The sequence below is a fragment of the Talpa occidentalis genome, unplaced genomic scaffold (genome assembly GCF_014898055.3).
Source record: "Talpa occidentalis isolate TD23 unplaced genomic scaffold, MPIMG_talOcc4v2.1 talOcc4.6, whole genome shotgun sequence".
In the NCBI taxonomy this organism is placed as follows: domain Eukaryota; kingdom Metazoa; phylum Chordata; class Mammalia; order Eulipotyphla; family Talpidae; genus Talpa; species Talpa occidentalis.
Genome location: NW_023604972.1, coordinates 5,825,944 through 5,842,022, shown reverse-complemented (window position 1 = coordinate 5,842,022; position 16,079 = coordinate 5,825,944). Strand labels below are relative to the sequence as shown.

The following is a 16,079-nucleotide window of genomic DNA, read 5'->3' as shown; positions in this document are numbered from 1 at the left end:
ATGCTACCTAGATTCAAGAGAGCTTTTTTGAACATTTGCAATACCTCACCGCTTGTTAGTAATTCTAGTGCATGCATATGGTGTATACAGGTAAGTAAACATGCATTGTTTTCACATTCTAAAACTATGGCAGTTTAGGCCATATTGTGCTGCCTGCATTTATCTGCAATGCAGTGTGTCTCTAACGTTTTCAGTCCCGTATTAATAGGTGGCATTTACACATAACACCTATATAGCAGCAAAGCTAATACAGCTTGTGATTAAAAATGTTTAAAAATAGCTAATAAATCAGATTATCTTGAGGTATTATTTCTTGCAAGTCAAAATGGAGAGCAAAAAAATCAACCCTAATTTTTAGTTTATGTATACACTGAAAATAGCAACAATAAAAATAAGCATTTGTAGCAGACATATTCCATCTTCACTATTATTTTGCTACCTTTGGTAAATTACTGGGGCAGATCTTGAAGTTAAAAACCCACATTTAGAAATAAGTGCACGCTTCACCCACTATATAGCAGCAGACTGTTTGCCCCTACGCAAAACATTCTCTTATCTAATTTTAACTTTACATATAAAAATAACTTGGAGAAAATACAAAAAAACATTTTATTTTAACATGAAAATATCACAAAAATTAGTAAGCCTGAGATGTAGGGTTTTGGTGAAAACAAGAGGCTTGTAGTGTTTTGGCTGCTGATAGAGATGCATGTATTGAGAGCTGGGTGAGAGCAGAAGAACGCACTTACTCCTTCTGCACGTCTTCAGACACGGCAAGCCACATGCACTCTTCCTTCCTTTCCGTGGCAGAGAGAGGCCGGGGTGCTCCTCTTAGTTCCAACGGAAGTGGATCTGACGCGGGCGATCAGCACCTTCCTTCACCAATGGCTTGTGGAACTCCCGTCCTGCGCGAGAGTGGATATTTGCCCAACAAAACTCACAGTAATACTGCAGGCAAGTGACATTGGCACAGAAAAAGGGAGCAAATTTTCCACCGCAGCGTGCACCCTGGCATTCATCACACATCTGGTCATCTAGCACGTATGGCTTCACCTCCACCTAGGAAAGGAGAAGAAACAAGGTGTCACAGAGGCTGCTCAGCAGTTGCAGTAATGCCGACAGGAACCCAGTGCTCAGAGAAAAGGACCCACTTAAACCCTGACAAAGTCTGAGGAAGTCTGCTGCTGCACCACATGCAGATAAAACAATGAAACCATTCTGTTCTTACACTGATCATACCTTCTTCTAAGATGTTTCATGTTCATAACTGACTATGTGATTACAGGAGCTCTTAGTTTGGTAACTATGTTTTCTTCAGAGGGCTATAAACTGTTTTCACTGTCTTTTTCCAGACAGAAAAAACTTAAAAACAAAATCTACTGATTTGCAAAATATTCTACCCTCACCTTTCTTGAAGTGCCATCTTTAAAACCCCTGTGGGTTAGTATTTTCTGAGGAGGGGGTGTCTATGAGTGAAAAAAATGAAGGGATGTAGGGCAGTCAGGGACGACACCTGGCTTCCGCCACCCCCCTCATTCCGCGCCCTGTGAGAGGCCGTCCTTGATGGCAGGAGCTTCTCTAGGTGGTAGGGGCTGTGGCCACAGGACAGAACAGCACAGCCAGGCCAGGACCGTGACTATCTCCTCCGGGGCCCCACCGAGACATCAGTGCATTTCTAAGAGAGTCAAGTCCACAGTGAAGGCCGACCCAGCAGAAGACCTCAGACTCAGTCAGCTCTGACTGCTCCCCTTCCAAACCTCAGTGTCCACAGGTGTAAAATGACAAAAGCCTCCTTGGTGTGGGGAGGCTCAGCTTTGCAGGTGGAGCATTTAAGGTAGAGTCTGACACCAGCAAGAGTTAAGACTATCCATTAGCCTTGATTTCCTGCATGTGGCGAGTTCAGGAAGAGAAGGTCACCACCTCTGACTGGACAGTGCAGGCAGTCTAAGCTGCTCCTTGAGCAGCGGCGAGAACACTGAGCATTCTGAGGGTTCGGCCAAGGTGCAAATAATGGCCTGGCCGTCTCTGTCCCGGATGAGCTCACTGTGCTGGAGCGCTGGCGCGTGGGAGAGTGGGAGAAGCACGGCAGCAGAGAGCCTTCCCGCACTTCCCAAGAGTACAGGTGTTTTCTGCAGCATTATTTGAAACAACAATAACCAACTGGAAATAAACTAAAGGTGGATGACGATGAGACCTGCACAATATATATCCCTGCACAATATATATCTCACAGGACGACGAAGGGTAAAATCATGTTGTTTATATTTATATTTTACTGTCGGGGGTAAGGATAAACATTTTATGTATACCAGACAGACATTTTGCTTTTCTTAATTGTCTGGATCTTTTGCATATTTTCCTGCTAGAGTTTTTAAATTAATGTGTAAGTTCTTCGTCAATTGAGGGCTATTACGCTTTTTTCCCAGTGGCTACTGATTTTGAAAACAAACTGACACAATTTCTAAGTTCTTTTGCTCAATCTCTTAAAAGTTTTCCTTTGTGGAGTCTCTCCTTATTTCCAGGCTGCTGTTTCTGATTCACTATCTTCATGATAACTATCATTACGGAAGAGCACTGATATGATCAAAGAACACAGCCAGGGTGAAGAAGGACCACCTTCACTCCTTGAGCTGACCAGCTGTGAGCCCAGGGATGCGGGCTGACCGGCACCCAGCCCTCCCAGACAGCAGCACAAAATGGCAAGGCCTTGGATAAATGTGCGAATGAACATATGCTTTCTGAGTTTCTTCTCATGGTTATCACTTGCCTTTACCATAAGTTGTTCACAAATTACTGACAACTTCTGTGCTATTTACTTCACTTCCACAACACTTCATAAAATGATGGGTGCCTGGAGTTAGCTAATGAAAAACTGCTGAAGAAATCTTTGCAAGTGTAATGATTTCATTAATTTTCATTTTAGAATTCTAGATTATTATTTTATAAAGTTAATCTACTTAAACTCAGATTTCAAAGATAAAAAACTGGATGTCAAATTCATGACTTAGTATAATCAGTATCTAATAACAATTACCTTTAATAATTACGTGTACATGTGAAAGGGAGTTTCATCAGTTCTTCACCTATACTTATTTTTCATTATGATGTCTTTCCCTTTCCCTTTCAGAGAACCTATCTTAATACATGGTCACCTGGATTAATAACGAATGAAATCATTACACAAATTGAAGTATAGCACACTTCAATAACTACTTCAATAACTACTAGAAGTTACAGAGAATTACATTGTTCATAGAATAAACTACAAAAACTACAATGAATTACACATCTGTGCAGGTTGTTTCCCACTTAATAAGGAGAGAAAATAAACCTCAAAGTGTTCATGAACAAAGTAAGTATAATAAACAATTTTAATCCTTTCCAAATGAGTATCCGATTTATCTTTGGATTATGTGTTATAAATTTAAGTGAATGTTTGTATGCTTTATTAACTATATTGATATTAGAGAGATGAAAAGTATAAAGTTTTAATGGTATAATTTTTTGTGTGTAAGCAATACTAGTGATGGCTCAAATTCTTTCAAATAAAGCTCAAAAATATACCTTAGTAGCATAATCTTAAAAAATAAACTTTTCTCTCAGGTATTTTGACACCTTTTAATAAGGCACAGGCTCTGCATCTGAATGGCCCTTTAAGGCAAACAATCGCTCCTTCCCTGTCACTGTGAAAACAGGTGTGATGAGGCAAGGATCCTTTCCTTCTGCTTCCACGTATCAAACATCTTCAGTTATATACAAGCCGATGAGCTGGCCCTTCCTGGGGGGTGAAGCCACATCAGTGGTGCAATCAGAATCACTCAGAGCTTTATAAACTCCGGTGCTGGCACATCCGGGACCAATCACAGCAGAGTCTCTGGGGTGGGCCCCGGATGTGAAGGCTTTCTCAGTCCCCAGGTGAATTCCATGTGCAGCTGAGGTTGCAAAACACTGGTTTACGGGAATCCTCAGGTTCAAACCAATTCAGAAAATATGTGCGCTGTCTGAATAAAAGTGAAGCTCCCTTCTCTCAGATACCTCCTTTTTGCAACACTCAAGTAGCGATGAGCACAGAAGTGCCACTCTGCAGGCCGGCACTGGGCCGGTGCGGGCCTCCTTTCCTGAGCTGGAAGGCGTGGTTAAACTGATGACTGCCTCCTGGAGCCCATGCTCTAGACAACTGCTGTTACTTAACCAGCTCCCTTGTCTCCCATAGTCTTTTAATGTACAAACTGTTTCAGAGAGTAAACTTCAAGAAAATGTCATGCTGGGAAAATAAGTCACTCAAGTTGTATCTGCTATTTGGATATAAAAACTCAATTTACCTAATAGTTCTAGTCTATCTCATCCATAAATGTAAAAACGTTTCTTTTAGGATACTGTTTAGTGATATAGAGAAATACTCACAGATTTCAGCATGAGATAGATTTGTAAATGAGCCATTAAGTTCTGATTATTCCTTCCCCTTATTTTAGTAATCAAGTCCAGGAAATACTCAGTAGAATGGCTTTATCATTCACAGGACTTCCTGAAAGTTCTTAATGGAATGACTTACGCAATGCTACTAAAGAGTAAATGTTTTGAAGTTTGGGACAATTATTTTATATGTTATTTATCTGTATAGTTACTACTGTGTTTATTTATGGAAATATACAGTGTATTTTTATTTTAGCTTGTAAGACATGAAAAATAACACTTAAAAAGCATTTAACTCAGTGCCAAGCTCTGTTCGCAGTCATTCTACATAGGTGAATTCATTTAACCCTCAAAATGACCATGAGAGAGATATTGTTTTCCATGTTATACATGAGGAAAAAAGAGGCATAGAGGGTTAATGTGCCAGGGACTGTAGAGAATATGGTGCAAGTGGCATTCTAGGCAATCTGGCTCTAGAGTACAGGCTGCTAAAACAAGCTGTGCTTCCGAGGTTAGAAGGATATTAAGTCCGTATTGGCTGATAAAACATTTTGACGTGCTTTTATATAGCATTATTTTTACATTATACCTAAAGTTTAAAGCACATTTAAAAATTTTACATTTCAAGGACATTTTGATATACTTTTGAAGGGGTATAAAATAAACACTAGCACTGGGTTCCGTATGAGCCCCACAGAGGTCAGCTGCGGCTCAGCACCTCACTGCAGGCTCCAAGCCACTTACTCGCTTGTCAATGTCGCCGTGCTGAAGCTGAACAAACCGCGCACTGATGGCTGCAATGTAGCTCTGCTGATTGGAGAAAGCAACTCGACCAGCACCTTTTGGGTATTTTAGCTCAGGGTCTGTATCGATTCCTGCATAACAAACTCCACCATATAGACGGTCCATGATCATAGCAAGTTCCACTTCAAAAGAAGAGAAGTTCACATTTTAAAAACTTTTAAATCAACCATTTTAAGAACTTTTAAAAGAAGTGAAAGTGAAAGGGATGGAGTTCCACATTCTTCACTAAATCCAACAAGCACCGTAGAGTGATGCCACGTGCTCTCACGCCAGGAGGATATGCTGCACCGTCAGTTTCCCCTCTACAACTGGGTTACCTGATCAAGTGTCATTTGTCCTACATTATAAAACAAACCTCTTAAGCCTTATTTCTCCCCCTCGGTGACTGCACCCCTTCTCTATTCCCCAAACTGCTAACATTTTTTCAACACTCAATTGTTCTCTTCTCGTTCTGTGTCAACCCTTTATAATCAGACTGTCATCTTCACCCCGTGACTCCTCTTGAAGTGGTTATGTCAAGGTCACATTTCCCATTGTCAAATACAATGGGCAGCCCACCTGCGAGCAGGACTGAACATAGTTAATCTCTTCCTTCTTGAAATATCTTCTCCACTTGACTTCCAGAACACATAGTCTATTAAGTCTGCTCCTACCTTCCTGTAATTCCTTCTTAATCTTCCTTGCTGTTTCCTCCTCAACTGGAGGTTTCAATGTCAGAATACCTAACGCTTCAGCCCTTGGACTTCTCTTGTCCTTGACGACTTCATACACGGAGTCATAGCTTTAAGAACCATCTATCTGTTTGCCGCTCCTAAATTCTTACGTCCACACTAGGTTTCTCCTCTGGACTCCAGGCTCATCTCTGCAACTAACCACCAGACAACTTACACTGGTATCTTCCAGACACTGCAAGATGGCCCTCCTGGTCTTCCTGCACCCCATTCAGTCTGCCCAATGAGTGTTTGCTGACTCAGTTAGCAAGCAACGGGAGAGACGCAGTTGCCCAGTCAAGACCCTCGGCTTCATCCTTTCCATTTCTCCACGTTGCAAACTGCAATCCAGTGAGCTTGATTTTCAGGTCATACCCGGAATCCAATCTCCTTACCTCCGCATCGTTGTCATCCTGGTCCACAGTATCATTATTTCTCATCTGGACCATGAAACAGCCTTATTTCTTCGCTTTTGATCCCCCTTCCCCACCCGGCACCATTTATTTTCAAATAGCAGCTAGAGTGATTCTTTTAAAAAAACATATTAGGTACCAATGATTGATTATAAGCTGAATGGTACCGCGAACCCGCTTTCAAAATCAAGAGCACAGTCTTTGCTCCAACCTGTGCCTTCTTCAATGTTTCTTATCTCAGGAAAAGGGACCTCGTGGCTGCAGACTGACAGCCTCTCGACTCCTCCCGTAAATACCCGCGATACCTGTTCACCTGGCTCCTTCACCACTGCCGCCGTCATCCAAGCCACCACTACCTGCCCCTGGCTGTGTGACAGGTTCCTAACCTACTCGGCTCAAATCTACTCTCAGTCCAACTCTCAGCCCTTGCCATGAGGCTTGAGTTAAACTGGTCTTTCAAAAGGGCAAGTGTTATCATCTCCTCCTTTGCTTAAAAGCTTGCAGGTGATTTTCCCTCTCTGTGAGGATAAACACCAGATGGGCTCGGCAGTCTCGTATGACCTGACTCCCGTGTTTCCCACATCTCCTCCCTCGCTCCTGCACTTCAGGTTGGCTCTCTGGGCTTCTGTCCTTCCCCCACGTACTCTGCTTTCCCTCGGAGTGGCTCTGCATGCACTAGTCCCTTTGTGTGAAGACAGTCCTCACACCCTCCCACCACCTCACCCTCCTCCTCTTATGCCATCTCTGGTACGTCGGCCCAACCCAGTGTCTCGAGTATCAGACTATGTCACGTCCCTTCTCATGTCCCGTCTGCTCCCTCCTGTCTGTCTGGGTAGCAGTTATGTTCTCCAAGTGCTCACGTGTGCTTAATATGCATCTCCCACGCTGGGAGAGCACACCTCAGGGGTGAAGATACTGCACACGTCACAGGCACAAGGGACTGGAGGACTGGCCAGTACGGGCCATTACACTCCAAGCTGACACCTGGTGGATCTCTGGTTCCTGGCTATTGATGAATAGTAATTTATCACTGACTTATCTAAAGTGTTATTTTAAAATAATCATCCTATCTTTCTTCTTCAGATATCAGAATCAACCTACTCCAAACAAACAGACCCCCCATTTTATCTTAAGATAGCCACACTTAAGAAGCCAGGAGTGGGCCTCCCCTGGTGGCGCAGCAGTTGAGCACTGGGCTGTGAAGCTGCCTGCAGCCTCTGCAGCACCGCTTCGATCCCCGGCTGCCAGTGAGGGTCCCACATGGCATGCAGACCTCTCCTGCCATGCTCACTGCTCCCCTCAGCAGTGTTATTTTGTCTGTCTGCCTGTTCTGTTCCCTGCTCTGGCTCTGGTGAATTCTCTCACCCTCCCATGCTTCTAACTGTACCCAGCGCTTGTATAAATAAATAATAATAAAAAAAAAAAAAGCCAGGAGTATTGAGTGGCTTCTCAGAGTTTGTGTGCAGTTAGCCAATGACACTGACAGATATGTCCGTTTCTCTACTAGCTTGCAGGTCTCAAGGATGGTTCTCAGACTTCATCTTGGCGTCTATGTTTGGCAGCTACGGGGGCGTGCAGAGCATGCCCCTCACCTGCCCAGTGGTGTGATGGACATAGCAGCCGCTGAATGCTGACTGAATTGAGTCACATTTAAATGCATTTTTTTTTTAAATAAATTTTAATCTTCTACTTACCAGCCCTTAGTGGCCTAGGAACACCTCCAACGAAGATCGTTTTTCGAGGATCCAAAGGCTGAGAACCATCCATCACAAAGTCACTGTCGCTCAAGTTCCAGGGGCGGATCTGCACCTGTGGGGACACGTAACTCTGCACGGCCACTCTCCATGCGCAGCCCTGGCGGCCACAGCGGTCCTTCTGCCATTCAACATTTGTGACCATCAAATTGAGAAACAATTATTGTCTTCTAAAAGTAGACATTATAAATCATCTGAATCAAAAAACACTGAACTCAAAAGCAGCTTAATTTAAAGTATTATTAAAACAGACACCCTACGGAATGGGAGAAAAATTTGACACATCAGACCTCTCTCTGACGGGGGCTGACATCCAAAACCTGCAAAGTACTCCTCAGGACCAACACTGTGAACTCAATCACAAAATGGGCAGAAGAGCGGATATTATTTACTTACTGGTTTGTCCTTGATGGTAGGACTGGAAACACACAGATAGAGTTTTCCATCTTCTTCAATACAAGCATCAATTAGTGCCTGCACTGAGCTCTCTTCTTGAAAGAGAAGGAATGCATAGCCTGTAAAAACATTAAAAATGAGGCCCCGTGTCAGGTAAGTGCTTTAACCCCAGATTCCAGAACTGCTTCGAAAATTCATGCTTTTAGAAAAAAGGAAAGAAAAAAACGATCAACTAGACAAGAATCATTAAGCTTTCTAGGGATGAGCACAATGTCCAATAGAATATACAAACGGACACTCAGTAAATAGCTACTTTACACACACACACACACACACACACACACACGGAGAGAGGAAGCACGCATACTATCTGGTACTGTGCTAACACTTCCACCTGAAATGTATTCTCACACTTGATTCATTTGATTTTTACAACTTGTTAATTAAACATTATTCCCATTTTACAGAAGGAAAAATGAGGTATTAAGTGGTTAGATTACTCGCCCAAATCAATGCTGGATGAGAAATTTCAAAGCAAGGTCTCCTGAGTTCCCTCTTTCCCACAGGGCAATATCTTCTTAAAGAATTTGGCAGGACTAATCAGTCAAGCAGATTAAGAGCTGAGATTTTCTCCAAATGCTCCCAGGGTATGACGAATTCTAGGAGCAAGCTTTTGGACTGGAGCACACTGGGAAAAGCCCAGGAATTACCGTAATTGAGGGAAAATTCTGCAGTTAACCCGACAAGTACCCAATGATGCGAAGTGCTACGTGAGGGAGACTGGATTGCGAGGGAGTGCTGAAGGAGGAGGGGCAGGAATTTTTAAATCAAGTCAATGTGTGGGAGCAGCGGACTTTCCTGTAGTCTGGGGCTATGTCTGGACTCTTGGTACAGCTCCCACTTGAGTCTCACCCCTCTGGGAAACAGGCCCTTCCTCCTCTCCAGGTGACAACCAATTGTCAGTGTTTCACCTAAAATCATGCATCCAGCAGGTTAGACTGGACTTCATTATAGAAAGACCTCAAAATCACATTGCAAGTTCACTATTATGTGACTCCTGGGAGGAGCTGGTAACTGTAAAGGACCTACAGCTCGCATTCCTTGACAAGGTCTCTATGCTGACAAACCTAGAGTTCAGCTTTCTGGTCCCAGGCGAGGGCACCGCAGTGCAAGGTCGTGTGTGAGCACGATTCAGAGATCACTTATTGCCCAAAGTGGCTTTTATTGCCACAGAGGTCTCATGTGTCATAGAAGGACTTCATTTTGCTAAAAATCATAATCTCTGATTGCACAAATAAGCCATCAAACCAGCCTACAGAAACAGAAATTCCAAAGGTATGATTATGCCAGATTACAAAGGTACATCTTAGGCCTTTTATAATTGCTGGAGATAATTTGATTATGCTTGAAAAAATAAAAGATTGATTTCCCTTAAGCCAAGTCTTTAATTTTAATATAAGCTAAAGATTTGAAATAGAACTGTTTTAGAAGCATTGAGAAGATAGAAGACTAATTTACTAAAATAAAATGATCAAGTTGGTGTTTTAAATTCACCCCCATTACTCAGCTCATCAAGATGGAGAGTGAATAGATTGCTTAGGCCTGAAGATTCTGACACTAATAAAATCATCACTTCCTTGTAAAGTTGTAAAAACTACAACTTTGGAGAGTGCTGTAGTCTCTTAGACTACAGGAAATTTGACCTCCATAGGTGGGTCCTGAAAGTGTCCTTTGAGGGAAAGATAATTAAGCTGGGATAAATTGGGCATAAAGGAATAGAGAGACTAGGGGAAGAACCTTTAGGCAGAGAGAATTCTACCTAAAGGAGGCCAGGCCGCAGGCAATGCATTTTTGCCTTTTTTCTACCAATCAGAAAAACCACCCTGGGGGTTCAACCAGAAAAGCCAGCAGCAGCAGCAGCATCAGCAGATTCCTTTTCAGAGGATTACTCCAGTGATAGTGAGGACAGAAAAAAATGGAGAGCCAGGGACAAGGACAGACTGGTCACACGCCCACCCCCGGAAGCAGTGCAGGCACGGGGGATGGTCGCTGAGCCAGGGGCATCGGAAACGAACAAGCATTTTTAGTGAACACTCAAAATAACCTTTACAAAAGAACACACAGGAAAAGCTGGACAACAGATTAAAACTAAACTAACAAATGAACATTGGTATCATATGGGGCTGGTTTTCTTTCTTACCAAGGACTTGAGACCTGCAAAGCTGGCAAGCTCCAAAGTCATGTGAACATTTGGAGTCTATAAACAGAGCCAGGGTTTTCACCAGTTTCTGCCTGGCTGGGCTCTCTCCCCTCACCCCCTCTACGCACTGTGGGCGCAGGGGCTACTTGCTCTCCCCCCAAAGGCTTTGCTGAACATTAGTACAGCCTGTGACTTTTGCACCCTGGTGGTGAGTCTCTGGAGCATTCCAGCTCACATGACTAATACCACAAGGTACTCTCTTCACACCCTCTTCTTATATAATTGGAATTTTTTATACCAGTTACTTCCTTCTCTATCTAAATTCGCCAACAGAGCATATACTCTGTTATCTACTGTCTGGAACACTAATATGTATCTTGCAATACTAAACTAGTCACAGGTCTGCATTTTAGTCTCACTTCACGTAGATCTTAACTGCACTGTGTAGACATATAAATTTTTAATGTTTTCACAAAAGTTATGAGGAATGATGCTTTAGACAGAGAAAACACTCAAACGTTTCTTGATCTGAGTCTTTGAAATCATCCTCAAATTCTAGAGCACGCAAAGCAAGTGTCTTATGATTCACGAGCGGCTTAACATGAAATCTGACTAGCTCTCTTTCAGCCTCACTCAGTGCACACAGCCAGCCTCTGCAGACCACTATTAGTTATGGGATGATATTTAATTCTAAAAGCATACACAAAGTGATGGATATTGTCTCTCTTGCTCTTGTAAAACTAATTCCCTAGCAAGTGTTAACAATAAAAACTTACCTTTTGGTGGAAAATAGGATTTACTTTCTGCTTTATGAGGCCAATCTACTACTAGAGGTCCAAATCTTCTGAAGCTAGCAGTTATTTCATCTTAAAAAATACAATAATGCATATTAGGAATTAGTTTTAATGATTCATTTTAAAAAACCCCATACTTTCTAAGTTAAAGATTTATATTTACAAGTGCAAATAGCCTAATATAAACTAGAATACACACTGGACATGTCCAGTACCCTTATTAAAAGAATACATAAAATACATAACACATAAAACTAATAGCTATTTTAGTAAAAATAATCATTTTAAGGAGCACATTGGCCAGAATAACCAATGCAGTGTGACTAAATTTTTATATAAATTTTGCATATATGTAAGTATTGTATGGACACTAATGGACTTATAGTATACAATAATATAGTAATGCTATAAATATCACAGGCATGAAATGCATGCCAACATCCTATCAAGTTAAATAGTCACTACTACTTGGTAAGTGAAATTATGAAGACAAAGTTCTGCTGAAGCCAGTGTGGAAGCTGGGGTATTTCCACTTCGTAGTGGGGGTGCTGCCCCTGCCAGGCAGTCCCACTAAACACATCTAGGTCAGCTGAGCAGTGAACGCCATGGCATTGACCAACACTCAGAAAATGTTGGTGGATATCTGAATCACAACTGAAAACTCCTCCCAATACAGCACCATCTTCTCTGCCAGTTGTAAACAAAGTAGATTGCTCACAAACCTCACAAACATTAGGTATTTTCAGTTTTTTAAAATTTTTATCTTAAACTATTTGTGTTGGTTATACATATTTTTACACGTTTATTAACCTTTGATCACCCGAGTCTCACGTTTATGTTCTGATCCAGTACTCTTTTGGGTCTTATAGCCTCCTCCTTACCTGCTTCTTAAAGACAAAACCTCTGATTGTCATGAGCTGCAGGTGGAGTTTTCTGGCTGATCATGTTTATTTTGTGTGTGTGTTTATGTGTGTGACGGTCACAAAAGTTTTAAGTTTTACATTATAAGAGGTTTCTATGAAACAAGGTTTCATATATGCAAATATGTCTTATATTTAAACATACAAGCGGGATTATGAGCAAGGGTATGAAATCTTACTTGCAAAATATGTAATTAAGAATAGAGGTAAGAAATTCATTGCTCCACTCACATAGTATTTATTTTTCAGGTCCAAATCATTACCTTACCTTCGTCTATATCTGGAGGAAGACCACCAACAAAAACTTTTCTCGAGAAGCGTTCTATCCGCTCTCCATTCTGGTGAGCTGAGTAGCAGGCAGGTGAGTTTAAAACACCGACTTGGTCGTTGTGGCCGTCATCCAGCAGGCCGTCGTCTATTGGGAAGAGGGAAGAGCGACCTAAAACATAAGAGAAAATACAACCTGAATCTCGGCTAAGAAATGCTAAAGGCAAGCCTGAAAAAGCAATGACAAATTCAAAGGTGTAAATTAATGAAGATGACACAGACATAAAAAAAAATTAAGGGAAACTCAGAAAAAGTTTTCATTACGTGTACCCAAGAGAGAAATGGCTCCTCAGTCTGAGGAATGACCAAGGAGAAACAGTCACACGGCAATAATGACACCACAAGCACACATGGGCTCACTTCTGTATTTGGATGGCAAGCATGAGAACAGGGTGCATGGGGATGTCAGGCTGGATGCAAGACAGAGGACGCCTTGAAGGCACTGGTTGGTGAAAGAAAGGAAATGGCACAGACTGGATAGAAAAGAGGACGTAATAAAAAAACCAAGAGCAGATCACAGTGAGGCAGGACGAACGCGACAAGCAACTCCGGCATCCAAGGTCTTGAATTCACTTATTCCACACGTGCCAATGACACGACAGGCTTCGGCACACGTGCAAAAGGCACTGCCTCGAGGACTCGGCCTCCACTGGAGCCCTCCCTTCGGGGCGCACTCTGGAGAGGGCATATTCCCAACAGAGATCCGGAGTTCAAAATATAAGGCACCCTCATAAAATCTAGTTTCAGTTCTCAAGGAATGGGCCTTTAGAGCAGACGAGACCTACACCTGCACCAGGGGCACGTCCCCGAGAAAGCGTCAAGGTGCTTCGCAAGGGTGTGCGACCGAAGGAGCGGTCCGGCTGGTAAACGGGGCATCTCTTAAATCCCCAAGAGAAACCAGATCACACTTGTGTAAAACAGGTCATGGTGCTCACTGAGGCGTTAGTGAGAGTAGGATAGACGTACAAATGCTTGTAAGAACATGGTTTGAAATAAATCGTGTGTTTTTTTTCATGTGGAAGGAGAAACCATAAGAGAAAGAAGGAAAATGCGTTCATTTAAGAGACAGGGAACACTGCAGGGAGGCTGAGACAGGCTGGCGAGGAGGAGGAGATGGAAACTGGCTCGCGGCTTGCCAGAATACTCACCCTTCAACACCAGGCCAGGACAGACGAGTTATTTAGCAGATCCAGGTTAAGCAAGATTATAGATGTTCTCGGCAACCCTGGTTAGGGTGGTTGGAGATGAGCAGATTATAATGTCTTTAAAAAGCTCAGGGAGGATGGACAATGAATAAAAGGTAGAGGCAGATAAAGACTGGAAAGCAGGAAGCGCAAAAGGTTTTGAACCAAAGACGGGTGAGAAGAATCATTAAATCATTACAAAGAGTGGAGGTCAGAAACAGCTACAAGAACAGGAACTGGGTCACCGACACGCGACGTTTCACATGCTGATAGGTTGTTCCAAGGAGGTCGAAAATGCACGGAGAAAGGACCTAAGCTTATTTCTGAGAAAATAATTTGGAAGAAAACACTTTTAAATGCAACTACTATTGTTAATAACACAAACCTAATCAATATTAATTATATTAAATGTTAAATATTAATATCTATTATTTTTATTTATGTTATTACTATCTTAAAAATGAATTGTGAATAACTGGTTTAATTTTCTATATTAAATTTATTATGATTCTATATTTACAAAGGCATAAGATGAGACAGAGAACACAAGCATACTAACTAGTTTTTGACCAAAAAGACATCCAAATTTTAAGTTTATTTCAGGTATGTCAATACTTTGGAAATTATTTCATGCTAAAATGTCCTAGACACAATACAAAGTTAGCGGTCCCATAAAAATGAATTCTTTTTTTTTTTTAAAAAAAGATTTATTTATTTATACAAGAACCGGGGTACAGGCCAGAGGTGCGGGAGGGTGAGAGGATTCACCAAAGACAGTGTGGGGAACAGAACAGGCAGACAGACCAGAATATACTGCTGAGGGGAGCAGCGGGCGAGACAAGAGAGGTCTGCTCGCCAAAATAAATTCTTTTAAACAAACTCTCATGTTGAGAAAAAATACAGAGCATAACATACTTAAGGTCTGAAGAGAAATAATGACTTCAGCGACAAAGGATTTCACTACATAAGCAATGTCAGAAAGAGGTGACTCCAAAACTACAACTTTTTATGTTAACTCTAAAGTAGAAGTAAATTCATTGAGCTATATTTTAACTATCATTCTATATTACTAAGCATAATATTCTAATTGTCATAAATAAATTAGTAAAATAAGTATCAAAATCTATACTGTATGTCTGTGTAAGCTATTAAAGAAAGCTCAGGTGAGCAAAAGTAGTAACGAGAAGGGCAAGAAGATATCATGAACCGCCATGTCATGAGTCTTCACTGCTGGAGAACAGCGGCCATTTTCTTTCTAGAGGCGTAAAAGCCATAGAGCTAAGTACTAATTTAAAGGAGGAGCTGACTGAATGCATATCGTCATCAAGAATACTTCTGTGACCCTGCCTCTCTCATCTTTCCCTGCGATGCCAGTGAGTGTGACTGGCCCATCCAGCACGCTCTCTAACAACACAGTAGGTATTCAGGTGTGAAAATACCTGGCAAGAGGTAAAATTATATGTGCTGAGAGAAAGGGAATTTGATTATAAATATGATTTGGACTAATATTTACAATACTTTTCAATGAAAATTTAACTTTGTCCTTTTTCATTCTAAAAAAAGGATTTATTTTCAGATTCTTACACTTCAAAAGGATGAAACTGAGTGATAATGAAAACACAATATAAAATTGTGGAATGTGGCAAAAGTTACACACTTAGAGAACGTTCATGGTTAGAGGAAAAACCTACAGTTTTTAAAACTACACTGCAAAATAAATATTTAACATAAATAATCACAGTTTTGCGACAATAGCAAATGAACACAAATAGAACAGGATGAACAAAATAAAAAATTAAAGTCGATGAGAGAATAGCACAAGGGAAAAGCAATGAAGTCAAAGGCTGGTTGACTCTTCGAGCACAAGGGACCGTGGGGATGGACTGTGGGGCTCTGGTGGAGGGTGCAGAACAGTAACAACACCTGGACGGGGCGACCCTTTACCTCTAAACACAAATGATGATGTGAAGCAATAGTAATTCGATACCTAACAAAAGGACATTGATACAATCAAGGTACCTTTAAAAGCCAAGTTCATTAAGAAAAAAAGAAATTCGAATGGCCAACATTTAGCAATGAGAGTCAAGGGCAGGCAGAGGGGACATTATCAGCCTTATACCCATGCACACCACAGGAGGAACAAGCCCTACAAAAAGTAACCTTT

At 41.7% G+C, this 16,079-nt stretch overlaps 1 protein-coding gene across 3 annotated transcripts in view; it reads right to left on the bottom strand.

Moving 5' to 3' along the window:
• The window catches only part of CPEB2 (cytoplasmic polyadenylation element binding protein 2), a 57,968-nt gene that overhangs the window by 2,917 nt on the left and 38,972 nt on the right, over positions 1-16,079 (bottom strand). For all 3 annotated transcript variants that reach the window (XM_054688500.1, XM_054688501.1, XM_054688502.1), the window contains 6 exons: positions 12,673-12,843; positions 11,467-11,556; positions 8,491-8,609; positions 8,035-8,149; positions 5,158-5,339; positions 1-1,059 (listed from right to left, as the gene is read on the bottom strand). The exon at positions 1-1,059 is cut by the window's left edge and continues 2,917 nt beyond it. In XM_054688500.1, the coding sequence (XP_054544475.1) occupies positions 832-1,059; positions 5,158-5,339; positions 8,035-8,149; positions 8,491-8,609; positions 11,467-11,556; positions 12,673-12,843 (905 nt within the window). In that variant the 3' untranslated portion in view covers positions 1-831. The remainder of the gene's footprint in view (positions 1,060-5,157; positions 5,340-8,034; positions 8,150-8,490; positions 8,610-11,466; positions 11,557-12,672; positions 12,844-16,079) is intronic.